Source organism: Notothenia rossii, assembly GCF_949606895.1.
Source record: "Notothenia rossii genome assembly, chromosome: 6".
Classification (NCBI taxonomy): domain Eukaryota; kingdom Metazoa; phylum Chordata; class Actinopteri; order Perciformes; family Nototheniidae; genus Notothenia; species Notothenia rossii.
The window spans coordinates 11663511-11689510 of NC_136909.1; the positions used below are offsets into that span (position 1 = coordinate 11663511).

The 26000-nt window shown below is 39.9% G+C and overlaps 4 protein-coding genes across 15 annotated transcripts in view; 2 read left to right on the forward strand and 2 right to left on the reverse strand.

The window, feature by feature from the left end:
* The window catches only part of ank1a (ankyrin 1, erythrocytic a), a 90162-nt gene extending 81360 nt beyond the window's left edge, over positions 1-8802 (forward strand). For 5 of the 11 annotated variants that reach the window (XM_079690097.1, XM_079690092.1, XM_079690093.1 and 2 more), the window contains 4 exons: positions 2077-2160; positions 2462-2605; positions 3770-3868; positions 5073-8802. In XM_079690097.1, the coding sequence (XP_079546223.1) occupies positions 2077-2160; positions 2462-2605; positions 3770-3841 (300 nt within the window). In that variant the 3' untranslated portion in view covers positions 3842-3868; positions 5073-8802. The remainder of the gene's footprint in view (positions 1-2076; positions 2161-2461; positions 2606-3769; positions 3869-5072) is intronic. The other 6 variants (XM_079690095.1, XM_079690096.1, XM_079690094.1 and 3 more) reach the window with 6 other exon arrangements.
* Positions 8803-9223: 421 nt separating this feature from the next.
* On the forward strand, positions 9224-14879 carry LOC307044769 (eukaryotic translation initiation factor 4E-binding protein 1-like). Its single transcript, XM_079690137.1, has 3 exons — positions 9224-9824; positions 12201-12389; positions 14208-14879. The coding sequence occupies exons 1-3, from the start codon at positions 9689-9691 to the stop codon at positions 14237-14239; spliced, it is 357 nt and encodes a 118-aa protein (XP_079546263.1). The 5' UTR covers positions 9224-9688; the 3' UTR covers positions 14240-14879.
* A 2970-nt stretch (positions 14880-17849) lies between these two features.
* Positions 17850-20165, reverse strand: spaw (southpaw). Its single transcript, XM_079690126.1, has 3 exons — positions 19633-20165; positions 18407-19251; positions 17850-18261 (listed from the first exon to the last, which is right to left on the reverse strand). The coding sequence occupies exons 1-3, from the start codon at positions 19895-19897 to the stop codon at positions 18109-18111; spliced, it is 1263 nt and encodes a 420-aa protein (XP_079546252.1). The 5' UTR covers positions 19898-20165; the 3' UTR covers positions 17850-18108.
* Positions 20166-20316: 151 nt separating this feature from the next.
* dguok (deoxyguanosine kinase) lies at positions 20317-25659 on the reverse strand. 2 transcript variants are annotated; one of them, XM_079690128.1, is made up of 8 exons: positions 25404-25659; positions 25049-25229; positions 24367-24476; positions 24076-24275; positions 21814-21961; positions 21551-21666; positions 21001-21100; positions 20317-20815 (listed from the first exon to the last, which is right to left on the reverse strand). In XM_079690128.1, exons 2-8 carry the CDS (start codon positions 25155-25157, stop codon positions 20789-20791), a joined length of 810 nt encoding a protein of 269 aa, XP_079546254.1. In that variant the 5' UTR covers positions 25158-25229; positions 25404-25659; the 3' UTR covers positions 20317-20788. The 2 variants fall into 2 exon arrangements, with proteins under 2 accessions (XP_079546254.1, XP_079546253.1); XM_079690127.1 differs by having other exon boundaries at positions 25049-25659.
* Between the last annotated feature and the right edge of the window lie 341 nt (positions 25660-26000).

Below are 26000 nucleotides of genomic sequence, written 5' to 3' on the forward strand. Positions count from 1 at the left end.
CATACCAAATAAGAGGCATGTCACTGTGTAATGTGAAATGTTATACGATTTTTCACTTTGGAGAGAGCGACACATGAGACTTGAACTGCTGTAATGCAATGTCTATAAACTTATTTCAACATTAAACAAATCAGATTTAGATTAGATTAATGATAAATCCTGGAAAAAACATGAAACATTCACACACACACGCGCACACACACTCACACACACACAGTCTAGGGCCTAAGATGGGCACAAACAGTCGGGCCAAATATAGCAAACATTCTCACTGTCCCACTCATGTTACATGATCCCCCCCCCACCCCAAACAGTTCCACGTGCTAACTTACTCTGGCACTCAACACTGACAAAATCAGCTGTAAAACTGTACAAGAGCAGCAATGAAAAGTTCCCTTTAGGGCATTTGTTGTTCATTCTGGTGAAAAAAAGTCTTTAGTTTGGCTTAGTTGAGTATAGAGGCAGTGCGTTGCACAATTGTATCTGCAGAGTGGTGTTTTTTTGAGAAACTACTGAGGTTTAAGGATTAGAAATAGTTTGTAGTTAAAGTACCTGAAGAAGTCAGGGGACAAGTTTCTCAGTGCTCTTACCACAGCAAACAGAGCAGAGCGGAGAAGCCAGAGGTATTTAAAGCCCACAGATCACATGGTCAGAAAGAGAGAGAGGTGGGAATAGAAGACTCCCAAAGTTGTGTTCGCTTGGATTTGATGTCATTGAGTGGATACTCCTGGCCTGCCTGGGGGAAGGAAAAGGAATAGATCCCCAAGGGAAATGCCCACTGCCACAACTAATGGAGGAAGGACATGAACTACAAACAATCCATCTTTAACTGAACCCGTGATAGAAGGCCGCACGCTACAGCTGTTGCCTTTTGCGCCTACTGAGCTGCATTGGAAACAGGACTCACTGAGGGCCTGTATTATCGTGGGTGGTTCTGTGTTGATTTGCCGGGGATCAGAGCGAGGCGATGTGGGCCCTGGTGACAGAGCTCCTCTTCAGCTTCGTGCTGCTGGCCTTCCTGGTCATCAGCTGTCAGAATGTCCTCCACATAGCCAGCGGCTCCGTGCGGTCTGTGCTCACCTACATACATGCTCAGCTGGACAGCGAGCTCGGGGAGGGCGAGGGAGTGGCCGATGAAGAGGAGAACGTCACCACCAGAGTGGTCCGCCGCAGAGTCATCCTCAAGGTACAGGGCGAGGGCTAGAGGACCTTTGGAGCCCAATTTGAGGAAATGTACATGCAGGAAACAGGGGAGAGATGGTGTTTGGTGAAAGGCTTAAGGAAGCAGTGTATTTGCAGTGATACAGGATAGGTTCATGGTAATTGGGTAAATGGTTGTACAGGCTTTACTGCACTGGAGTGGAGTGGGTGTAACAAAAGCTGCAGTGAGGATTAACTGAGGACATTCTGTACATGAGGAAACATTGTGTACTGTATGGCAATAAGGAAAAGGGAATTGAAGGAATACATAATAATAATAATAATTCACCTTCTATTCATTTGTTTCACTTTGACTAACAACAATTTGTTATGCAAATGTTGCTAAAGGTATTTTCTGCTGTTACATATGTATATAGATTATGTTGGCCTCAACACATTTGGACACTTCCTAAAGTATCTCTGTTGACATGTTTTATTCTGGTCTTCACAGGCCGGGCTGGCCTTTGTCCTCCTCTGGCTGTAGGAATGCCTTTAAGCTTATATATAGCTCTGTAGACACGCTGCAAATTAGTAGGGGCTATAACAGCATTGACATGATCCTTATCATCTGTAATTATTAATGTCGCTAAGAAACACCACAGATCCCAACTGTCTGATTTACATACTTCTACAAACAACCCCTCTAACCCCTCACCCCTGTTTCATGTTTCCAGTTAGTGGAGGAGTTTATGGCATGCATGTTATTACACTGCAATGACACAGCCTCTATATTAACTTGCATCAGGGCCATAAAATCCTCCTGAGTTTAATTTTGTACTGTGGATAGTCATATATTGTAGCAGTTGCACCTTAATGTTTGAAGTGCAATTTATTTAAAAACATAATTTAAGGATGCAAATATGTGTATTACCGCAGGGCGATGAGGTTGAAGATCTTCCTGGGGAGCATGTAAGCGAGGAACAGTTCACAGATGAACATGGAAACATTGTCACAAAAAAGGTCAGCCATTGCAACATATTTGTACACTGTTTTCTCAAATTGTTTTCTACTTTGTCAGTGTCACAATACTCACTCAACACCTCTCCACATAATTGATTATTAAGCTGATAATCACTTATGTGGATGTTTGGTTCATCATAAAAAGAATCACTCTATTACACTGTTTGTATCCACAAATATAGACATTTCCTCCATTTCTTTTATATTTCACCAACTCTGTCTTTTCACTGCCTTATTCCCACTCTCTGCCTCCATCCATCACTCTCTCCCACCCCCTTGTGTACATGTGTGTATCTGATAGATTGTGCGTAAGGTTGTGCGCAGAGGGAAGGGTTCAGTTGAGGAGGGGGTTCAGGAGGATGGTTCTCTGCAGGACGACAACGAGCTGGAGCTTGATGCAGATCAGTTCATGAGCTACGCCATCCTGGGCCGGGACAGCAGCAAGGTGGGCTTCTGATCGGCAGGCGGCCGACCATCTGATGAGGGCCTGTCTGATTTAATGTACAGCTAGTTTATGGGGCTCTGAAGTAAGCTTGAAAGTCTCATCGTGGTATCCCAGGCATTTCCCGACAGTCTTTGAATAACCTGCATGAGCTTCAACACAACAGGCTGAGAACAGTTTGTGTCCTTTGATATTATTAAGTCCTAAATCACGAGTGAGGTTTGAATGCTACGTTTGTTTGGTTATTTGTTTAACTGCTGACCTTCTGTTACATTAGTCTTCACCTAAACACGATTACCTCATGTTCATATTCTGCATGCAGGAGGAACAAATGAGTTCCCTTTGCTCTGGTGCTGTTTCTGCTAACAGTTTACCGGTCCATTCAGACATTCATCACTTTAGTCATCACTAAGCCGCACCTACACTTATCATTGTTTGTTTCATATACATTAATGACTGAGTGAATTGATTGTGGCTCCATGCAGTGGCTATATTTTCAATTTTGTCCCCATCAGTTATCTCAATGACTGACACTTGTCTTTTCTGCCTTCATTAAAGTTTATAGTCCTTCAACTGTGACTGTGTGCTGTATCACTCAAACATGCAAGACTCTCTGTGTCAGAGCTGGGTCAAATATTATTTACAAAAATGTTTCAATGTTACCTGCAAAATGTGGCAGATGATTAAACACATGAAATCAATTCAGAATATTAGGGTCCTTTGTTGTCAAATCCCACCCATCTGAATATGAAAAATTAATTGTAAAAATATGTTTGTAAATACTATTTGATGCAGGTTTTTTCTGAAACCCAAAGACTGTCTGATGGGCTCTTATCTTCAACTGTCTTTCCAACTGCCACCCAATCACTTTGTCCTTGCTCGATTGTTTATACATAATTTCTTTTTTTTCCCCCTCTGTCCCCTTCCTTCACGTATTTGTTTCTCACATTTCTATTACATCTGTTTTTCCTGTTCATTTCCTGTCCTCTCTTTTCTTGTGGGACTGCTTCTTTCCCCTGTTCTGTTTCCTTTCCTCATCTGTCATGTCTCCTTTATTTCACTCTCCCTTACTAATGTTCCCTCAACCTGTTGTTCGGGCTCCCTTCATCCCACCTCTTCTCAACCCTTGCACCTCTTCTGCTGCCAACCCCTTCCCCCCTGATGTAGCCCGATTCTGTGGATGTGAAGAAAGGTGCTCAGATAGTGAAATGTGCCAGTCTGCGGAGAGTTAAGCAATGAGGCAGAGTGAGTGCTGCGTCCCTTCAGGTACGGGACTGACCCACAGCGCCTCGTCTGACCTGTGGGCTAGACCATTTAATCCAGTCTCTCTGGGTTAAATGCATCTGAATGTACCTTTTTTAATTAAATACTAATGACTTGTAACGTGATTCTGGCACAGCAAAATAAATGTTCAGTTTAACAAAGGGTAAAAAATGATAAAACACAGAAAAAGAATAAGGATTGAAGACTGTCGGATCAGTTGAACAACTCAATTAAAGTCTCAGAAAATGGGGAATTTCCATGAAAACCATTTTTAAATATGTCTTAAAAGTAATTTATTGTTATAAATTGTCAGCATTAATCCAGAATTGATACTTTATTCCTTATTCATTTTATTTTTGCAATACCTACCTCCCCGTTTTTACAACCTAAACAATAGAAGTTGAGGCTGCTCGCCTTTGGCAAAATGCTTTACTTTAAATGTATGGAGTTATATTGGTGATTAAAATCGCATTGGGCACATCATTGATTTTGGTTTGTTTAAAATAAATTGTTCTTTGTGTGATAACAATTTCTCTAAAATGTGTCATTTATGTATTTGTAAAAACTAGTTTATGTGCACTCAATATAATGCCATACAGACAAACGACGCAAGTTTGACGCAAGTAGAGCCTCATTGTTCAGCTATAAATAATGTCAGGCCAGTTTATTTCTTCATGCATGCTGTAACAAGCTGGAAAAAGGGTTGGCACAGTGAGCACTCAGCAAAACAAGCAACCAAAAAGGTACTTGTAATGTGTCAGCTCCAAGGTCAAAGCTGCAAAGCCAGTTGCTATCTGGAGCCACTGCAGTGTGTGTGCGCATGAGTGTATTTGTGAGTGTGTGTGTGTGTGTGTGTGTGTGCGTGTGCATCAGGGACTTGCCCTTTCTAACATAGAGGCCATGACATTCCTGATATTACTGATACGTCAAGTGACTCCCTACTGAATGTTAAACCACTTCTGCCAACCATTTTTGCTTTAATGCTTCTGCAGAAACAATGTGCTGTTTTATGAAGTATAACATTGATCAGAATTAGAGAGGAATTCAGTTCAGCTTTAACTGTTGGGAATTTCCAATATGGACAGTTTAGCCAAGGCAAATTGAAAGACTGCGTATACTCACTTTTGCATTGACTTACTGCAACCTGCATGTCTGCTCCGTAGATTCCTGGTTGTATCTAAATCAACGTGTTTCCTTGTCTCCACAGAGTTCTCCACAGGATTCAACCACTTCACCAAAACCATCCTTCATGGACACATGACCAGCAGCAGCTGACAGGAGGAAGAACACACATTAAAAGGCAAACAGACAGAAATGAACGGCAACGCCACAACCATAGCGGCTTTGCCGACTATCAGCACGCACTGGAAGAGAAGGATACAGAATTACTCGTAGTTTTTATTACCTTTTTTTTTTTTTAAAGAAACTGTGGGAAAAAAATACATCTACTACTAGGCTAGAAGCATGATTTCGTATAAAACAAAAACCAAACACAAAAAAAAAAATACTAGCAACCAAAATGTGCTTCCTGTTATCTGTATCAGCATGAGTGACTGCTGCTGCATGGCCTGTCTTTAACTACAAATACTGAGGGAATATAGGGGTGGGGAGGGATGGGGAGGACACACTGCTGTATGGGACAGGCATGCAATGTTGGGTATGGTCAATAACTGGCCCGTTTTTAAACCAACGGGTGAAAACTTCATCAGTCAAACTTAAGAAAAGGGGAAACTAAAATACTGAGAAATACATAATCTCTAGGCAACAGGTTACTCCACCTCCTCTCTGCCACACTCTTCCAGCTAAGAGCCCCCAAACTAATTTTAAACCTGTCCCAGTGCTCTCAAAGTCCAGTAAAGCTACAATTATCACCCAAGGATATCAGTGTTGTACATAATATCGTATGCACTAAAATGCTCTGTGTGTTACGTGTGTTGTTTATGTTTTAAGATCCTTATGCGATGCCACTGATGCTGCTGTTTCAGGTACATAAGAAATTATTCCCCGTTTTTCTTGTTTGGTTTGTTCCGTCGGTCTGAACCTATATATTATTCTATATATCCTGAGATCTTTGTGGGTACAAAAACAAGCAAATGTCGTGTCGCTATGCCTGTTTTTAAACGTTGCATTTTTGTGTGTCAGGTTGTCTGTTTCTTTGTGCTTTTCATGTGCTTCAACCCTTTTGCTTTTGACATGTCAAACTGTAGAGGGAAGACATACTGTAGGTCAGTTAACTGTACTGTGGGGTTTTCGAGCTTTGGGAGGCTGGTTTCTGCAGTGAACCTGCCTCCCTAACCGTCCCTCAGAGTGGTTTGCCTTGTGGAGAAGGTGAAAAAGAGATTTATGATGAGGGACAGATTAACCTACTATCCCACTCCTCCGCCTTTTCTTGTCCCCAGTGTGCCGTAAATGTGAGGTTTCTGTTAATCAGGTGTCTATCTGAACCAAAACCACAATACCCTTACCCTAAATCTTGCCCTTAAAGCCCTACCTCTCCCCCCTCCAGTCAGCCTCTGAGTAGATGTAGCAGTCCTGTCCTCCTCCAGCAGGGGGCAGGATCTCACATTCAGCTCGTAGCAGTGCGTGTTTGACCTCATCATGCAGTATTTGACACCACCACACATAAGGTGCACTTATAGACCATCTCACCCCCACCAGTAGATGTCCCTTGATGAGAGTAAAGTCACTGAAATGCTGGTAATAATGTAGCACACTGGTTTGACTGGGAAACAGAGTTAGCTGGAGAAAGGAAAGTGTTGGGTCGAGGACGTGTTGAGCTTTCATGTTTGTCTCCTTGTTTGGAAAGTAGCAAAGACAGTCAGTCGCCAATCACTGTGATGAGAAACTGTAATACTGACCCGCAACTGTGAGCCTGACCCCTCCCAAAGCATGTCTCTCGCTTCACTCCTTTCTTTGGTGTTATGTCTTTTTTTGTCATGATTTACTGTCTTAACTGTACATCAGAAGAAGCAATAACTGCTTATGAAAGGAAAGGATTGTTTGTGTGCATGTGTTTGAGTGACAGAGAGGATTTTACGATCGCAGATCATGTTCTTCCAAAGCTCAGGCTTACAATCTTTTAATCACAGCTTTATGCTACTCCTCACTCCATGCAGAATGATGTCAGTACATTAGTATTCTACATTTCATCACTTTGCAACATTATAATAAACTGACTAACACTGGGCACATATTGGTATGGCCTCGTACCAGCTGACCCATCTGCAAAGTGCCCAGTGTCGGTTTTTTCACTATGAAATGTATGTTTAGTACTAGCTTTCAAATCTTATTTACATTCATATGCACCTTGAAAGACATCGAATGTGTGTTTGTGTGTGAGTGTGTCGTGTGTGTGTGATTTTAATGTCACACATTCAGTCCTTGATATTGGGACATTTAGAAAGTTGTGATAATATTGCAGGACGTAATATTACAAATGGACAAAGAGCAAAAGCTCTGAGATTATAACTCTAATTCACATATATTTTTTTAAGTTGATTTACCTCAATACGCGTGCCATCTCACATGATATCTGTTATCGACATGCATTTATTTCAAACATTATGTTAGACATTGAATGCTTTCTTGTGGAAAAAATGTCCGTCACAAAAATGTTGCAATAACCACCAATCAAAATGTGTTTGTTTTAGTACGGCTTCACAGCCAGAGATGATGAATGTAAATTCATGGTATATTATAAGTCTTGTTATAAAGTAGTCATCTTTGTGGCTGTGTACACTAGTAGAGGATAGGGTATTAACTCTGTTGTTTCAACTCAGTAACTGCTGTTGATCATCAATATTCATTGCAAACATTCATAGAAACCATGGAATAGAAGAGATTTAAAGAGAGAAACCTAAAATAGGTTTTGGATATTTTTACAAATATCCCTGCATCAGATTTTATTTTCATTTTGTTGTGTTTTTAAAAAAGTTTAGATGTCAAAAGAGATTACACAGTAGTGTAATTGTATAACCCCTTATGCACGGTTTGCTCTTCAAGGGCTTATAATTAAGGTATGCTTGAGTTGCTTTCTGAAGCAGGAGCCATTTATGGAGCTGCTGCTGATGTCAGGGTTGAGCTCGGGGAGGGGGGGGTCGGATGAAAACACACTAAGATGGAGCACTTTGAAGTTCGATGGAACTATTGCGGGAAGGCTTTTAGTGCCTCCGAGAGTTAGTCTTTCAAGATGACAAGCATTTTTCCTCAACACAACCTAACCCTATCTATTTCTGCCCCTTTTACCAAATATAAGACTGAGCCGATTATAAGGCTTACACATGGTGACAGAGTGAACACAGTTTGAAAGGAGGAGTCCAACTAAGTGCAACAGAGGAGGAGTGGTTACATCACAAAAATGAACAATGGAAAGCCCTGCACTGAGGGACAAAGGAGATGATGCCATGCACCAAGTTCATGCAAAAATATTAACTGTTGCAAAAACTAGAGCACACATGTATATTCCTTTAGAATGGATTGAAGACATTATTAACGCAATAGCATATTACTCAATACTAAGGAATGCAACTGCGCACATGCACAGAAAATGTTTTTAAAATAAAAAGGCTATATATATAAAATATATGAAAATATATATATATATATATATATATATATTTACTTAGAATGCTATGCACCCTTACTTGTCAACTGGGATTCTAATTATGTTATGGATGTACTTTTATCATCATACAGCTGTAGCTACCAAGAGACTGTTGAGTTCTGGGTAATGCCTGCAACCTGGGGATAAAACAGGGGTCTTGTGGGTATTTTAAACTTTTGTTTTGCTTTTTTTTTTATTGTTATGGAGAGTCAAACATGAATTTAAAATATACATGTAAAAGCCTTTTAATCCAATGAAATCCGAGGACATCTATTGACAATTAACTCTGTACACCAGCTCAACATTTACAAAAATTAATAAAGAAATGAAATGTCTTTGTCTACAGTGTATATACTTCTGTGTGAGATGCATGATCCACTCGTGCACGCAACTGCTGATGATTATACTCTAATTGGAACAAAACAAGTTTTATATGTTGAACTGCCTTAGGCTTTATCATGTGCATACTGCTGCTATGAATAGGAAACCATATTATGAGCCTTCCAACAAAGTACCAACAACGTACAGGTTGACAAATTGATGCACCAGTGGCTCAACCATGTTTGTCTTAAAAAACAATATTAACAAAAATGTAAGTAATGTATTCATTATCACTATCCATTGAATACACGCAGTCCTGCAAACTGGCAGCTATTGCTTGTGTTCAGCAGAGGCTAAATATAATTAAACAGTTCCTCTAGAAAGGTAATAAGAAGTTAAAAGTATCCTGTTTATCCTGATGACCTTCTAAGAATCAAATCAGGAAGTTTAGGACATTGAGGCTCTATTAAGATAACAGAGGGTGATATGAACTTTGTCCAATCGTTGTAAAGACATGACGTGCCAGCAGAGGGCGGAACAAGTTAATGTTGTCCAGCTCAGGAGATTTGTCCCTGCAGCCTTTCTGCAGTCTGTCCGTCTGTGTGTTGTTTTGTGTGCATGAGAAGGGTGACTAGAAGCAGAGGAACGCGTGCACAGGTCTTTTTTTTAAAGAAAGCACCTGGACACGTTGTGTGTGAGACATGTTGTAATGTCACGAGTTTAGATACTACATTTCATCATTTGCACTTAAAAAAAAGAGCTATTTATTTGTATTTAACCGAAAGAAGCTGTTTTGTTGAGCCAAAGCAGGCGCGGTGTGGCTTTATTGTTTTGTGAAACCAGTACTTTCTGCCTGTTTCATTCTATTTAGTTAAATAGTGTTACTATAAGAGAAAAAGATGTCCACTGAATTCCTGAAGACCACTGCCAAGGCCATCCCGTCGACCAGGAGGGTGACCATCAACGACGCGGAGCACATGCCCAACGATTACTCCACTACTCCCGGAGGAACCCTGTTTAGCACGACCCCCGGTGGTACGTACCAAGTTAAACATGTGCCAATAATAAGATATGCAGTTTGCTACAGTCATACAGGAGTTTCACTCGTATGAATAAACAGCTGTATTGTCAGAGGGTGAAGCAGGAAAAGCTCAGGCTAACTCCATGAGGTCTGCTGCTGTCACTGTGCACAGCCAGCTGCTAGCATTGCATCAGCTAACTGCTAAAGCTAACTAGCACATTTTTTACTGAAAAACAGAGAAGGAATTACTGGCTCTGATGCAGTGGTGTAAAGAAACTAAGTACATTTACTCAAGTACTGTACTTAGCTAGACTTTTGAGAGACTTGTACTTTACTTTAGTATTTTTGTTTTTTGCTACTTTGTAGGCCTACTTTTACCCCACTACAATCCAGAGGTAAATATTGTACGTTTACTCTATTACATTTGTTTGGTACCTTTAGTTAGCAGATTAATGTGAAATGTACACTTAAATAATACTTTATTTACACCTGGAGTAAAATTCACAAGCCACCCTGCAGTAAACAAAGTCATTAAAACCTGTTTTTAAGTCCTGAGAAAGTCAAATAAGATTTGTGTGTAAAACTACACTGCGTATCCAAAAAAAAGTAACTTTGATTTAACTAGGCCAGTAGGCAAGGGCTTTCCTCTTGATAATAACTGCAGCGATGTATATGTTTTAGCTGAATACACGTTTTTTAACCTTAACTGATGCACTTCTTTAATGTTGGTTCTTTCTGATGTAAAGTCAAGGTTGTAACTGTTTGCAATAAAGTTGTGGGGCGCTGAACTGTTCTTTTGATTCTTATGCATTTTGATATATGATACTCATTCAAATTTGAAGGAGGGTGAACAAGCATCTTGAGGAACATTCATCATTAACTCCTCCAAAAAATATAGTTTATTTAATAATAACCCTGAATATGTGAATCGTAACAGCGATTGACAGCTGATAGGAATAATATGATTGTTAATATTATCATATTAATTCAGACAAACATTGATGAGACAGTTAGTTAATTAATGTACTTATTGCAGCAGTACTTTGGTACTCCTGCTGGTCTTTTATTTGTTATTGTTCAGTTATAAATTCATTCAATTATGTCTGCCACCTTATATATTTCTATTTAAGGCTTTACTGATGTGCCACAATAATGTCACCTGATGTTATTCAGTTAAAATATCAATATTGTGGCTTTCCAAGTTAACATTGATTGATATGACTGCGATTAAATCAGCATATACTTCTGCCAGGGGATGCCACCCCTCAAAATCTCCTACCACCCCATGAATATTTGTCTCTGATGCAATAAAGTAATTATGACCATGGTTATTTGAATTGTAGAAGCTCAAATCACAGCTTCCTAGTGAAATGAGACGTGTTTACAGTGTTGTTTTTAGGTGTTATCAGCTGATCTGTGAAAGTTAGCGACACCTAACTGTCCTCTGCTGCTAATGACGTTTGTGGTGGTCTTACGTCACTGACAACTAAAGCTGTGATTGGTCCTTTCCAGAGTGAGTTTATTAACTGGTGTTCAATTAAGAGGACGTTTTAAATAGACTGTTTACCTTTTTTATAAGAACACATTGTAATGAAAAACATGAGAGACTTAGAAAAGTATTATTTAGTCATCTTTAGATTGGTGCTCATTGATCATGTGGAGTAACCACAATCAGAATTTCCTTTTTCTTTTCAAGTAAGTTTTCCGTTATACAAGGAATTTGCCCTCAAGTGTTTGGTTCATACAATAAACAAATGAAATGAAAATACAGGCACAGTTCTGCAAGAGCCAAGAACATGAATATATATAATAGAGAAGTAACAATATAAATATGAAAAAACATATATCTACAATTTAACAGTTTTAGAATGACAGAGATGTACAGTATGTGCAAGATGTGATCAGGGGGTCCGCAAACGTTCACAGTCAAAATAAACGCCTCCCCTGTGGGTTGTGTGAGTTTCATATGCACAGCTGATGTACAGTACAAACCCAATAAGACTGAAATCATTAGTGGGTTTATATTTCTAGACTCTGGGGTCCATTGCAGTTCAACTTTTACCAGTGCTAGTACCTTTTCTACTTCCGAAGTTTGATTTATACATGATACATAAATAAAGGGGTACACATTGTGTCCCTGTGTATGCCACTTCTTGTCATTTAATTGTTTGAAAGCCTAATATGTTAGATCAGACTTAATTGTCTAGGATTAAAGTTCTACTAACAATAATAATTGTTAGTGCTTTACTAGGCCAAAGCGCTAGACTAGATACATAAGGCATAAGAGCAAATAAGTAAAAAACATTGAAGCATAAAATCCTATTAAATTGCTCTGTCTGAACTGCGAGGTTTCTCATCATCCCTCTCTTTCTTGCCTCTTCTCTGGAAAGGTACAAGAATCATCTACGACAGAAAGTTCCTGCTGGGTTGCCGCAGCTCTCCGGTGGCCAAGACTCCTCCTCGAGGTCTGCCTAACATTCCCGGGGTGACCAGTCCTCCCTCCAATGAACCCAGGAAGAAGGCCCCTAATGCAGAGCTACTGAACAACAAAACCGCTGCTCCTGAAAGCAGTAGCACTGGTATGTTCACACACATCAGAGCAACATCGCACATGATGTTGCTCTTTGTGGAAAAGGTTAAATGTATGTTGGACACGAGCCCATATGTAGCTGCTGTCTTCCTTGATCTCAGGAAGGCTTTTGACACTGTTGACCACCAAGTGCTTCTTACAAAGCTGACGTGTTTCAATTTTTCGGCAGATTCAATACAGTGGGTTAAGTCTTACTTATCGAACAGAAAACAGTGTGTTTTGGTTAACGGAGCCAAATCCCCCACCTTGTGAACCCTGTTGGGGTTCCACAAGGTTCCATTCTTGGACCATTACTGTTTTCTCTGTGCATTAATGACTTGCCTAATGTATGTCCTGATTTGAATGTGCCGATGATGCGGTCATCTTTGTACACGGGAAAAATACTGAAATGATCTCATCCTGTCTCTCAAATGCTTTGGACAAGGTTCAACACTGGCTGAACAACATTTGCTTACAGTAAAATGTAAAAAAAACAGTATGCTTGATGTTCAGTAAACGACCAGTCAAAATAGAAGGATCCAATGTGTTTTTAAATGGAGCAGAAATAGAACTAGTCCCCCACTTCAAGTATCTTGGAGTCATACTGGACTCGAACTTGACTTTTAAGAAACATATCAAGAAAGTATCCGATACCGTTAAATTCAACTTGCAACATTTTAAACAAATTAGACCTTTCTTCACTGTCAATGCTGCAAAGTCATACCTCCACTGTATGATTCTATCCCACATTGAATACTCTTTCACAAACTGGTCTATCAAGGTGTTTGACAGAAAGCCAAATTCATATCACCACTGTACCATCCTTGAAAAACACAATTTCTTGAGTTTTGACTTTTAAGTCTTTTAAAAGTATGTGTTTTTAATGTGCATTGTCCCGGTTCAAATAAACGATTAAAAAAATAGACTTTGCATCTGGAGAGAAGGATTCTGACCTAACCGTTTTCTCTGGAGTTTACTGTCCACGCATGTTTTCACTTACTGGAAATATTTTGGTTTGGTTTAGGTAAGGTGTGGCGCTTGGGTTAAAGAGTGCAGGACATGAGGAAAACAATGAGGTCACATAGCTGTAGCAAAAAGTTTTAACTAGCAACCAAGCTTCATGCTGTTTCTTAATTAAATGGATCTTAAGTTATCAGCATCAGACCGTACAAACAGAAATCTCTCTGTCGTCACTTCATTTAGACATTTTTCGTGTTTATTACATTATTCTCTACGTCCAGTACAAGTGAAGCAGACAATTGTTCTCACATACAAATTCAGGCAGGTCATCTCAGGGTCGCAGTAGGTGAACTCAAGAGTTAATTCAGTTAACCACTGAAATAAACAGCACTGAGGAATCCTTCGGGTTGGGTCAGTTATTTCTCCCAGTGGGGAAACAGCCTGCAGTGACACACTACCTGACCCTATTTAATCGCTGAACATTTTTATTTAAGACGTCTGGAATTCAGCTAAGGGCTGATATGTGTCCCGATATATTTGTTTTTCTTTATTTGATAAACTCACAAGAAGTTGCAGTCAATCAGAACCAAGCATATATTATAAATACATTTATTTAAAATAATTAAATGCATTTTAAGTTAAATGACTGCGTTGAAAACATATTAGTTGTGACTATTTGATTTTCTTGTCAAATTAAACATTTCTCATTGCCTCTATGGGTATCAAACTGTGCATTTAGCTATTTTCCTTCCTGGATGTTTTTATCACAAAATGTTATCAGTTACTGCTCAATTAACTTATATTATGCAACTGTTAATATAGAAAACACTTTTTAGCTTGTTCTAATCAATACATATGTTTTTTCTAGGTGATGACTCACAGTTTGAAATGGACATCTAGGTGGTCCTGAAAGCAGTATTAAGATATCAGACGTACCAACACGATGCTGTGAAGAGAGGCTTTGAAGCACCATCTCCCGCCTCATCAACCATTCCATGTAGACGGAGGTTTGCCCTCAGTATCTCCAGTGTCTTAGTGTTTCAAAGTCTGTCTTTATCAATCTCCTTTGCTTGTTTTGCCCAGAACAAATCTGTAATGAAACGTTTTCTGTCTGCCTCTGGCTTGTTCTGATTTATGTGTGACAAAGTGTGCCTTCCTCTTGTGGCTAGAAGTTTAAAGTCAACACTGAGAAGTACTTACAGTAACAACAACAAAGCCTCATCTCTGAGATAAATGAATGAAAATGAACAACAATAGAAAAAATAATAATGACATTTTTCTGAATTTAAAACTATTCCAAAAGGGTTTTTCACTTGATGTGCTTTTATTTCCACTCATTTCCTGACAACTCTCGTCAGATATTGCCTTGCAATGCTCAAATATACTGTATCTTTTGTTGATCGTTCTTTTTAAAACAAGTCCTTCAACTGAAGTGTCATACAGTGAATGTAAAACATAATTTTGTTGATGACATTTTTGAAACAGATTTTCACACGGTTTGTAGGGTGATCGAGCATTAAAGCAAACACTATGAAGCAAACATTGTCTTTGTCATCTATTTGATTGTGTGCTGGTCATCTCAGTGGTTTGTTTGTTTAATAACCATGGACATGTGTTCACTGGTCTGAATACACATTTCTCTTGGACAGTTTCATCTGAAAGAGCAAATGCTAACTTATTTTTTGCAGTATTATAAAGTAAAGATTTGATTACCACAACCAAGTTTATAGCAGTTCCTTATATAAAGTAAAGCCAATAAACATTTTGTTATGATAAACCTTGACTATGACATGTTGCTTAACAGCCTTTAGCACTTCCTGTGCTTCACTGATTCAGCACAAGTCATATCAGAGGAATTCCTCAAGGAGCCACCTCAGCTGATAACCTCGGTCAGTGGACTGTATAAAGAGAGGTCAATATACAACGGTACATAGCTGGGAGAAACTCCCTGCTTACGAGCTAGAAAGGGCAGTGTCATCATACAACATTTCCCCCTCTGGCTGGCTCCTTGTTGATTCACTGTTTCCAGGGTTCATTCTGAAACGGCTTACCAGGCTGTTGCCTTTGCTATTTTATTATAAAGATGCTTCTAAATAATGGATGTCCCTGAATAACTGGCAGTATTGCACTAAAAGATTCAGGAGCACAAGCAGCTGTGTAAAGTTGTGCTGTCTAAATTGTTCTCTTTTGTCTTCAAAGGTTGTGCAAATGGGACGAATCCATTTCTACAGATTGGGTTCAGTGCTAAACATAACATTTAATTACCAAATCACAGGGCATTTTATTGCTCAGTCTTAATCAAAACATTCTCCCTTCCCTTCCAAACTTTGCACGTAAAATGTTCTACTGAGAGAATTCCCTTCTAGAAACACGCCTCAAGTTTTTCAAAGTCGCAGGAAATGTAGGTCATTTTAAGTCCTTATAAAAAGCACAATCAAACAAAGTGAACCCCATTCTCAAGGTCCTGGAGTGCTTTAAACCTGCTGGCATCTAGGCTTTTGGTAATGTTCCTAAGCGTAACTGCTTACAAATGATACATCCCATAAAGTCCGTAACTGGACTTATTCTGTCTGAGACACTTAGTTTGTAGTGTTTGCTTGTATCACAGATGTCACGTCTGAAATACCTGTTTATTGGTCTATTCAAGAAATGCTTAACAGGACCTCATGTAGCAGAAAGAAGGACGGTTGGTCCACTTATTTGAACATAACACATACAAGAAACATGTTGAGAATGCTGTATCATGCCCCATCACAGGTTTTATTTGTAATTGCAAGGTTTGCTCAGGTTGGAATAGATGTGTGAGATCTGACGCGTGATTTAAAGGTGATGATATCCAGCCTCTGCCACTTGTCTTGTGTCAAGGTTCCTCCTCTGCTTTATTATTGCAAATGGACCTGCCTTGAATATGGTATATGGCCAATTATAAGCAAAAACAATAGATTAGATAATTATACTGTGATTTAGTGAGAATATTAAGCACATGATAACATGTTCTGATAATGTTAGCTTGTAGCTCTCTGGCATGATTTCTGTCGTGACAATTTAAAGACAAAACACCTGGTGAATAAAACGGAGAGCTGTGAGGGGACTGGTCTTGGGACTGATATGTGGATTGAACAGTTTCAGCTGATCAGTTCCAGTCCACCCTGTCCTTCCTCCACAGAAGCCTCAGTATCCAGACGTTGACTCTCTCCATTCCCTCCTTGCTCTCTGTTTGTTTGGGGTCTGAATCTCCCCTTGTCACCTCTGCTTCCTGGCACCCCCAGCCCCCTCCCCTACATAAACAAGTGCTACTGCTTTTCTCTCCCCTTCACTCTACTCTTTGTGTACTCCTACTCCGCTCCTCTGTTTGATCACAATCAACAAAAGAAGCCTGGCCAGAAAGGACACTAATGACCTCTGATGATGTGTGTGCTGTAAAAGGCCCAGAGATGTGGATTGGAGGTGAGGAAGGCAAATACACTTAAATGTTAGCTGGTTACAAGTCAGAGGACAAGTGGGATTAAGATGAGTGTCTACGAGCAGGTTGAGCCCCCGAGAAGCGCTTTTTGTGAGTGTTTTTCATTCTGTATAGTTACTGCTGAGAGATTCAATGGAAATCACCACACATTAAGTTCAGATAAAAGCTTCTTTTTAAACATTGCAGACTTAAAGGTTTTGCGTGGAGCAATATATATAACACACTTTAAATAGAAAAAGGCAACTTAATAGCTTATTGTAAAATGTGATTAGTTCTTTATCTATGGCACTGAGATATTTTATTTTCCAAACTATCTTAATGTATGTGTTTTCTCTCCCTTTCCCGAGGGTTCATAGGTTCAATTAGACCAGGGGTGTAGAACTCAATTTCACCACGGGCCACATCAGCATTATGGTTGCACTCAAAGGGCCAGTTGTAACTTTAAGAGTATACAGAAAGACATATATAAATATTGAATATATAAAATAATGTATTACATTATTGCCTCTGCATTGGATTATTATCGGATAGGGTAACTTCTTAATTAACTACTACGTCTCAAAGCAGAAGTCTGGTCAGTGAGAATGTCACAATATGTTTTTTGTGGAAAAACAAAAAACAAGAAGTGACATTTGGAGAAAAAAAGTAACATTTGAAAAAAAAATCTATTTATGAGAAAAAGGCTAATTCTAAGAAAAAAGGCATATTTGGATAAAGAAAGTGAAATTCTGAGAATGTCAAATTTGAGATGCATTGTGGGACATGCCGTTTATGGGCAACGTGCTTCTGTAAAGTAGCATGTAACCGTATAATAAACATATTATATTCTTTGCAAGCTCTTGTGGGGCCACATAAAATGAAGTTTGGGGCCGGATTTGGCCCCCGGGCCTTGAGTTTGACACGCCTGAATTAGACCATTCAAGTGCCAAATATTAATATTGATTAACTATATGAAAAATGTAAGAGTTGAGCATCCCAAAACACAAGACACCACATTCATGTCAAAATAAAATGCTTTAATATATGTTTTCACATTTTATGTACAAAATATACATTATAACGTATAAATAGGTATAACATTTGCATAACAGAGCTTTGCCTTTACTAAAGATATATACTATAGTGTACCACCCAGTATGGATGAAATATAATCTCATTCAAACATAACAGTCAGATTATGTCTTTTGTTGTAAAAGGACATGACTTGGAATATATTTGAACATTAATGTTTACATATTGATTTAAAGTTCAAGAGTACGCCCCGTCAACATTTCCTCTTGTTGATGGCAGTGAACATGCTGGCCCTTCAGTGACATCCACACTCTTCAACAACCATGTCCTCGTGGTGCCGAAGGGTCAAATCATCGCTCTCGTAGTACAGCATGGAGAGCGGGCTGAGGCGCGTCGGCACACAGGACGGGCAGGACCCTCTTTCTGGATGGTGATGTTTCAGGAGGCTCTGAAAAAGATAGGAATAATTCACATGAATAACACGGACAACATATACTCTTATAATTGCCTCTCCAGCTAGAACAACCCACCCTCTGGTTCCCAAGGTAAACACAGTAGACATGTGAAAAATAGCATTAAAGTTGTCATCTCACCTGCATGTACGCATGGTTGGTAGGGTTGAAGGACTCATCCAGTGGTGTGGGACACTCTCCCTCACAGCGAAATGCATTGAAGCGCTTAGGGTGCACAATCCACTCGTCCCAGCCGATGTGGTCGAAGTCCACCCACATGTCGACCCTGCGACACAGCGGCCGCTGGGACGGCTCTGCTGCTGCTGCTGCTGATGCTGCAGGAGGAGTAGGTGGAGCGTTAGGTGAAGGAGGTGTAGGTCCTGCAGGCACCCTCATCCTCTCCATCCTGTTCCTCTTGTGGCGTCGACTTCGGCTGCTGACTCTGTCCATGGTCACATACTTGGAGTTCTCTACAGTGTGAATGAGACTGTATGCCGTGTGGCCTTCCTGGGGCACGTTGTGTTTGGAGAAGACGACCATCATGACCCGGTTCATGGTTGGGTGGTGGGTTTTTCTTTGCCTCAATCCCAAAGTCTTGAAGAGGAACTGCCCAGAGACCTCCCCTTCGTCCCCGGCACCGCTCCCATGGTCTGCGTCAGGTTCTCCTGAGGCCTCCTGGCTCGACAGTCTGTCTCCCTTGTACAGCCAGAAGTTTAACAGAGCGGTCACATTAAAAACCTTCCAGGTGGACTTTGAGCTGCTGGCTGATGTGCTGAAGCTCCCCAGGAAAAGATGCTCATCCTGGCATGATGTGCTGCCCAGCTCACAACTCTGCTTTCTGGAGTGATATAAATCCACGGTGGGACGCTTAGATTTGGAGAAAGCAGGCAGTCTGATCCGAAGTTCTGCCAACTGGACAAGCTCACTAGCAGAGATGGATGACATGTCAAAAGTGACTGTCCATTTTTCACCCTCTTGATGGCAACCTAAAAATGAGACAAAACACATGAAGGAGATTGCAGATTTACCAGTCTGGAGGATTCTGGACAAACCAGATCTCTGGACAGATGTCAAAACACTGGAGTGGGAGGGTGAACAGGACAGGATGTGTATTGAACCCCCCTGTGCAAGGACGTCTGAGGGCTAATATACACACCCTCTCACATAAAACAGAGAAAGCCTTTAAAGTGGAATAAGCATTTTGACACTTGCCGGGTTGTAAAAAGGGAGGCTCTGATAACACAGATAATGCACCAACCAGAGAGCTGCTGGAGGAGAGTACTCAGTAGAAACTAACATAAAGTATATAACATGCTGTGTACCCAATAATGGGGGGAAAAAACAAAATAATGAAACTGTTTACTCACCTTTGGCTGTCAAACTTAGCACCGAGTCAGAGCTGTCACCTTGCATTGTAACGGTGTCGATAGCTACAGACGAGGAGAAATCAGCAGTCTTAAAGGAGCGGTACAGTTGCATCATGTACAGGGGATAACTGCTGCGATGATTCAATGACAGATTTCTCAACACTAAACTGGTCTCGAGGCCTGTGAGAAGTCTGTGCCCATGGCTGGAGGAAACAACCCCAAAAGAGCAGAGGAGGAACGTGCAGAAAACCAACTGGAGTTCCATTTGAACTGAAACTAAGAAAATCTACACCAGAAATAATGAGAGGCAAAGAGGTCCTTCCTTCCTCCAGCTAGTCTCAGGCTGAAATGATGCTCTGTGCAGACGGAGCTCCAGACAGGCCCCTTTATAGTGGACAGCTGCCCTTTGATGACCCCTTACAACTCCAGGCATTTGAACAGCCCCTCTGATCACCAGAGCACACCAGAGGGGGGGGGGGGGGGGAAAGAAAACATTTAGCCAAGGTCATTGTCCTGTCAAACTGCCTTTATATTCACTCAGGAGCCTAATCCTTTAGAAATGTAAAGTTCCATTAACAAATAACACTTGAAATGTTGTACGGACATTAGCCCCTTTGTGTTTACTGACGGGGGCGAGTAATGCAAGACTTCACACTTAACAGAAACTAAGAGTAAAGGACAACATTTACAGATAATCTTTAATAAGGAAATAGAAACAACTTCAAAAAATAAAACAAAAAGGTGTTGAACAAACCTATGAATAAACAATAAATACTATACTTGTATTGATGGCTGGTTCCTTGTCAGTTAGGAATGTGTTGAAAAATAACGTAAAGAAAATGTAGGATGATCAGTAAACAGTGTCTGAAATGGTCATATTATTGATAGGAGTAAACAGTACAGTAGAATGAACTTATACTACCCAGAGCAAATACAAATTAAAAACATGCAAACTACAAAAAGATTTAAAAAATCTACAATGAGAAGTCTATGTAGAGGTACAGTAATATTTCTATACAGACAAAACTCAAGCTTAATAATAAGAGATAACTTGTGTGTAACTCCATTTCCTTCACTCTGAGAGGTTCATCTGTCTGACTGAGGTCCGACTGGTTTCATCTGCTACCCGCTGCTGACTGTATTGGATGATGTCTTCTCATAAAGCACTGAAGAAGTTCTTTATCTGTGTATGAAAAGGTATTTTAGGATCATGATGGATAAGAAACATGAAACACATCAAACGTCAGATCAGAAGACTTAAATGTTTCGGGGCAGTGATTGTCTTTGGACCAAAAGCTGATGAGAAACTAGGTCTCAGACATTTGTATGCAGCCCTCGTCTGGTTTAGAGTGCAATAAATAAACATACCTTTGTTATAAATTCCTCCTGCACGACTGGGTCACTCTTAAACTCCACACTGGCATCGAGTTGTAACACAGGTATTTGCTTCAACTTCTCAAAATGTGTTCTGAAAAGAGAGAGTAAAGCTGTCTTTCACTGAACACCTCAGACCACACACTGCTGACCGTCATCTGTTCACAGCCCGGCAGCGAACAGCTGAGAGGAAAGGCTTTTAAAATGGTGACGGACCAACAGAAATCCATAGAGCCTCCTGTAATATAGTGGCTGCACTGGTGGTGTTTGTCATTTTACTTTCTTAGTTTAAAGGAAATGGGATAGTTTGTAGGATAGTTTACAGGTAATAAAAATTAAACAAAGACTTAAATGCTTATTTACACTGTGCACATCCAGCCTGCATTCACCCTGTTTTTCAAAAAGTGTCTCAAAAATGATCTGTCATCTATTGCTTCAAAAAGCCATGTGTTTTTTTTCTTTCCTGATTTAGGGATCATTCAAAATATTCCAAAAACAAAAACAGAAGTCGGAACATCAAACACATGATCTAATTTTCACTCACTCAGTGCTCTTTTCAACCAGCCACCTCTCATGTTGAACGTGCAGCTTTTCCAGATAGTCCAGTTCCACTCCCTTCTCCTCTGCCCTGCCTCGTCGGTGCAGGCGCTCCAAACATGTCTGAGAAACAACCATTTACAACGTGTTTTAGTCTTTTTTTAAACATATGACAGTACAGGTTAAAGGATGTGCTGTTCAATCAACTAGCACAAGATACAATGTCAGAAAACGTGATTTTTCTTGATGAGTTATAGTAACTGTTCTTACCGTTGGTGGGGCTCTGAGGTAGATGATGCCCTCTAGCTCCACCTGGTGTCCGAACTGTTCCACTAGGAGGGAGTGCCAGTCCTGATAGACAGCCCACTCTGTAGAGTTGATGCAGTCCAGCTCAAACATGTTCAGGGCAAAGATGTATCTGACATGACAGAGGAACAACTTTAGTTCAACCAAACAAAAGAAAAGGTTTTCAATTAGTTAAATAACACATAAAGTTAATAAATAAATGAATGTACATATTATACTATCGACATATGTTATGTCTACATGTCTGCTGCTGTAGAATACTGGTATACTTGTCTCTTCCACTGATCCACAACATTTTATATTGTGTATTCTTTGTGATATATGTTTTTTCTACCGTAGATATTTATATATATTTGCTGTTATGTTTATTTGTATTTAATTATGTTTGTACTTCATTCTTCCTTTTAAATATTTTAATGCCTGAACACACTGCTGCTGTAACAACGTCATTTTCCCATTTTGGGATGAATAAAGTATCGATCTAGCGATATATCCATTTCATGATCATTCTAGGCTCTCCCGAGCACAACTTTGATAACTAGAGAATGCAATTCCTGAAGAAATTGCTCGTGGGAGTGCTTTATGCTGAAAAGCTGACGCTAAACTGCTATGCTGAAATGTAATGTGTAAGAAGAAAGTGAAGAATTTAGATTGAAATGACACATGGACACTGAGAGCTTGAATGTGTGATGAGAGAAGAAAAGAAAGTAAAAAGGCTTGGAAAAGCAGCAGAATATTTGAACTGTAAACTTTTTAACTAACTTGATGGCGAATGATCTGTCGCCATGCCAACGGCATTTGTTGACATCCCATAATAAGAAATCTCAAAATGTCCCGATGTCTTCACGGCTGGACTGTTAGCACACATGTGAAGTTTAAGCACTTTTTGAACATTGAGACATATCGTCTTTTATGACGAGGTATGCGTTTCCATGGAAACGGCATATGATGAAACCCCATAATTGACTTAGAGCTGTTGAGGGCTGGACCATTAACCATTATCTGATTGGAGTTACAGCGACATCGTGTTTTATGGCGAGGGATGCGTTTCCATGGAATTTTCATTGTTCTGAATGAGAGATAAACCTCTTACATGTGAACGTTTTGTTGAAGAACCGTAACAGATATCGGTGAAATTTCAAAGCGTGAAGCATGTGAAGGAGCTTGAGCATCTGAAGTGTACTTTTTGTGTACTTTCGGGTTAATAATGTGGCCTTTTGGCAGATTAACTAAAGGTGTGCGGCTGCTGTGGTGGGGAAAGATGAGGCTGAACTTACAAAGGGGTTGAAAGTTTTGGTCACTTCATGCCCTCAAGAGGCATTTTGTTTAATTATTTGTGCTTAATTTTTTTTTTTCAAGCTATGAGATGTTTTCCTACGTTTCTCATGAAATATTATGTCTCAGGAATGTAGGGTTTGGGAATTATGGCAGGTTTGAAAGAAAATATAAAGGCAAAATTAAATCTGTCCTCCACTCTAGTGACATCACGCACTCTAAAATCTGAAGAAGGCCTCTTTACCAAGGTCTGAACAATGTTTAATATCTCTAAAAGTAAGAATCAGATTTAAAAGTTGTGTTACACGAATAATGTCAGAAAGATGTGTAACATTTTAAAGTTGGAATGAGGTTTCTGAGTGAAAGTATGCAGGAGCAGTTAGCAGTTGCATGAAGATTGTTCAAGTCTGAAGAGTTTCTCCATTGACTTCCATGTTAAAAATGTGATGAATTATGGGATTTATCTCTGGAATTATGAAAGTTATAGTAATAGCCATCGATTCCCGACCGAGCTGAACGTTTTGATGTTTGAACGGAGTTTCTGCGATTTGAAATGTGGGAAAAGAAGAGGTGCAAAATAACCCGGCGGAATAATAAAGAATTTTGTGCGTCAAAGAAAAAGCAGTATCAGCATTCCCACTAAATTAACAACAACCATAATATAGCGACAATGTGTGAATGTATTGATTGTGGTATAATTGTGGTATTGTGATTGTGTTCAAAAGCTTTGGTAAAGAAGACATTAACAGCTTATCACCCATGTCGGACAATTATGGGGTTTCTCAAAGTATCAGTTCCCCTGAAATTCATTATTTGATTTACTCCACAGGGACAGGATACAGCTTTTCAGTCGTGCCAGCTATAAGCTATAAGCTAATTTACATCTGTAGTCGGCCACAGAGAATTACATCTCTAATTTCAGTTCCCCTCTCCTGTCCGGCCTTGCCTCACCTGTCACTGTAGACGGAGCGCTCGTACACCTGGACCGGCTCTCCCTCTGAGCGCAGCAGGCGAGCAGGAGGAGGCTGCAGCTGCGTCCTCAGCCGGGTCATACAGGAAAACGTCTGAAAGGTGTAGGACCAGCGCTCAGGGTCCTGGTACATCATCTGCAGCAAGTTGCTGACTGTGGTCTGGGGGGAGGCGTCTGTCCCCTGTGAGAGACATGAGCACAGATGGTCTGATTTAGCTTCTTTTGATTTAAGTTGTGAAAATATAGAGAAAGGTCAGTCAATGTGCACACACCTTCGATGCACCACTCTCAATGTTCTGCCACTTGCTGACGGGTTCTGCCACAACCTCCCAGTCCGGACAGGCCGACTGCAAGAGTCTTGCAAAGGTGGACTTTCCAACAGCTGTTATTTGACAAGAAAAAATACAGGAGATCATATATTACCAACACTAGTGGAGGGAAAGTAATAAAGTACATTTGTTTAAGTACTGTATTTAAGTACAAGTTTGAGGTACTTGTACTCTATCCAAGTATTTCCATTTTATCCTGCTTTATACTTATGCCTATTACATCTCTAGACTGTTTACTACATTACATATAATACATACAACCTTAGTTACTTTGTAGATTAAGATTATTAATTTGACGTAAAATCAACTCAGAGTATGATATTTCATTATGTGTTAAGATGCCCAGCAGTCTCAAAGTCCACAAATAAGCTTTATATATGTATTATTCTGAAGTTGGCCAGTCTGTAGGCTATAATAAAAATTTAAACGGTTGGTCCTCTTGAGTATATTTTGATGCTTGCCAATACCTTTTGTAAAAAGGCAGAACATTGCAACAGAGAACTTCTTCTACACGGTGGTTTTAGTACTTTTACCTAAATAAAAGATCTCTGAACGTCTTGACAACACTCATAGCTTGGCAAAATAATCGTTTTATTTTGAAATGCTGTAAATATACTGATCTTACCAATGTTGCCCTCGATAGAAACTCTTTTCACTCGATTAGCTCCACTCTCAGGTGAAGTAGAGAGACACCTTGAACAAGAAACACTGAGCTTTCTAGAAATATTAGCCATAGCTTTGGGGTTAGTTGTGTCCTGTGATCTGCTTGTGTTTCCAGCTCTCTGGAGGCTGTCGGGTGTCTTCCACTGTGGAGGAGGCGCATTATACCCAAATCTCATGACTTGTATCAAACATGTGTTTAACTTGGAAACACGGTTGAACAAAACGCTTCGATACAGGGCAGACATATTAAAATGGACAACTTCAACTATAGTATAACATGAATCTGCTTGTTAATGTAAATTAAGTTGTTACATTACCACTGAGTTAAGACCAGCTAGCTCCTCCTCTCCATGATGTGTGCTAACTAGACCCTGATGCTAACATGAACTTGTGTTATGAATCATCTGTTTACAGCTAAATGCGCTGCTAACTTTACATTTATAAACGTCGATATATTAGGTGCATTGTTCCTGTAACACTAACACAGAGATGTAGCTGCTGTTAAATAAAGTTATGGAGGTAAGGTCATAAGAAATGTTGCCCAAATGCTACAAACAGAAACAACTCAATCACTTCCGGTATCGTGTTCTGTACTTTCAAAATAGAAGCCTTTTGAATAACCGCACGTGCATAGAGAAAATGGTGGGAAAATGTAAAATGTACTTGTTCCTATTTATGATTTTAGCGTACAGATATAGAGAGGACTGCATTGTGTGTTTATACAACACTGTTTATTTAGTAAATCAACTAATCATTTTATAGAAGAATTACAAACCGGAAGTGCTTTGCCTTCAGATTCCCCAGAGGGCTGAGGTTCATAAATAAAGCACTTTATTTCAGTTATTGCAGAAAAACCAGGATTCGAGTTATAAACTGAGCTATATGGGGGCCTTTTTTTGCCAGAGAGATTTAGG

Bases quoted from the DNA above. Each gene is read 5' to 3' on its own strand.
- LOC307044769 (XM_079690137.1), top strand. From the start codon at position 9,689: ATGTCCACTGAATTCCTGAAGACCACTGCCAAGGCCATCCCGTCGACC. The intron at 9,825-12,200 runs GTACGTACCAAG...TTCTCTGGAAAG, and splicing joins GTTTAGCACGACCCCCGGTG to GTACAAGAATCATCTACGAC. The intron at 12,390-14,207 runs GTATGTTCACAC...TGTTTTTTCTAG, and splicing joins TCCTGAAAGCAGTAGCACTG to GTGATGACTCACAGTTTGAA.
- spaw (XM_079690126.1), bottom strand. From the start codon at position 19,897: ATGGAACTCCAGTTGGTTTTCTGCACGTTCCTCCTCTGCTCTTTTGGG. The intron at 19,252-19,632 runs GTGAGTAAACAG...TCTCATTTTTAG, and splicing joins GCTAAGTTTGACAGCCAAAG to GTTGCCATCAAGAGGGTGAA. The intron at 18,262-18,406 runs GTGAGATGACAA...TATCTTTTTCAG, and splicing joins CCAACCATGCGTACATGCAG to AGCCTCCTGAAACATCACCA.
- dguok (XM_079690127.1), bottom strand. From the start codon at position 25,331: ATGTCTGCCCTGTATCGAAGCGTTTTGTTCAACCGTGTTTCCAAGTTA. The intron at 24,477-25,048 runs GTAAGATCAGTA...GTCAAATAACAG, and splicing joins TTCTATCGAGGGCAACATTG to CTGTTGGAAAGTCCACCTTT. The intron at 21,667-21,813 runs GTAAGAACAGTT...GTTGTTTCTCAG, and splicing joins ACCTCAGAGCCCCACCAACG to ACATGTTTGGAGCGCCTGCA.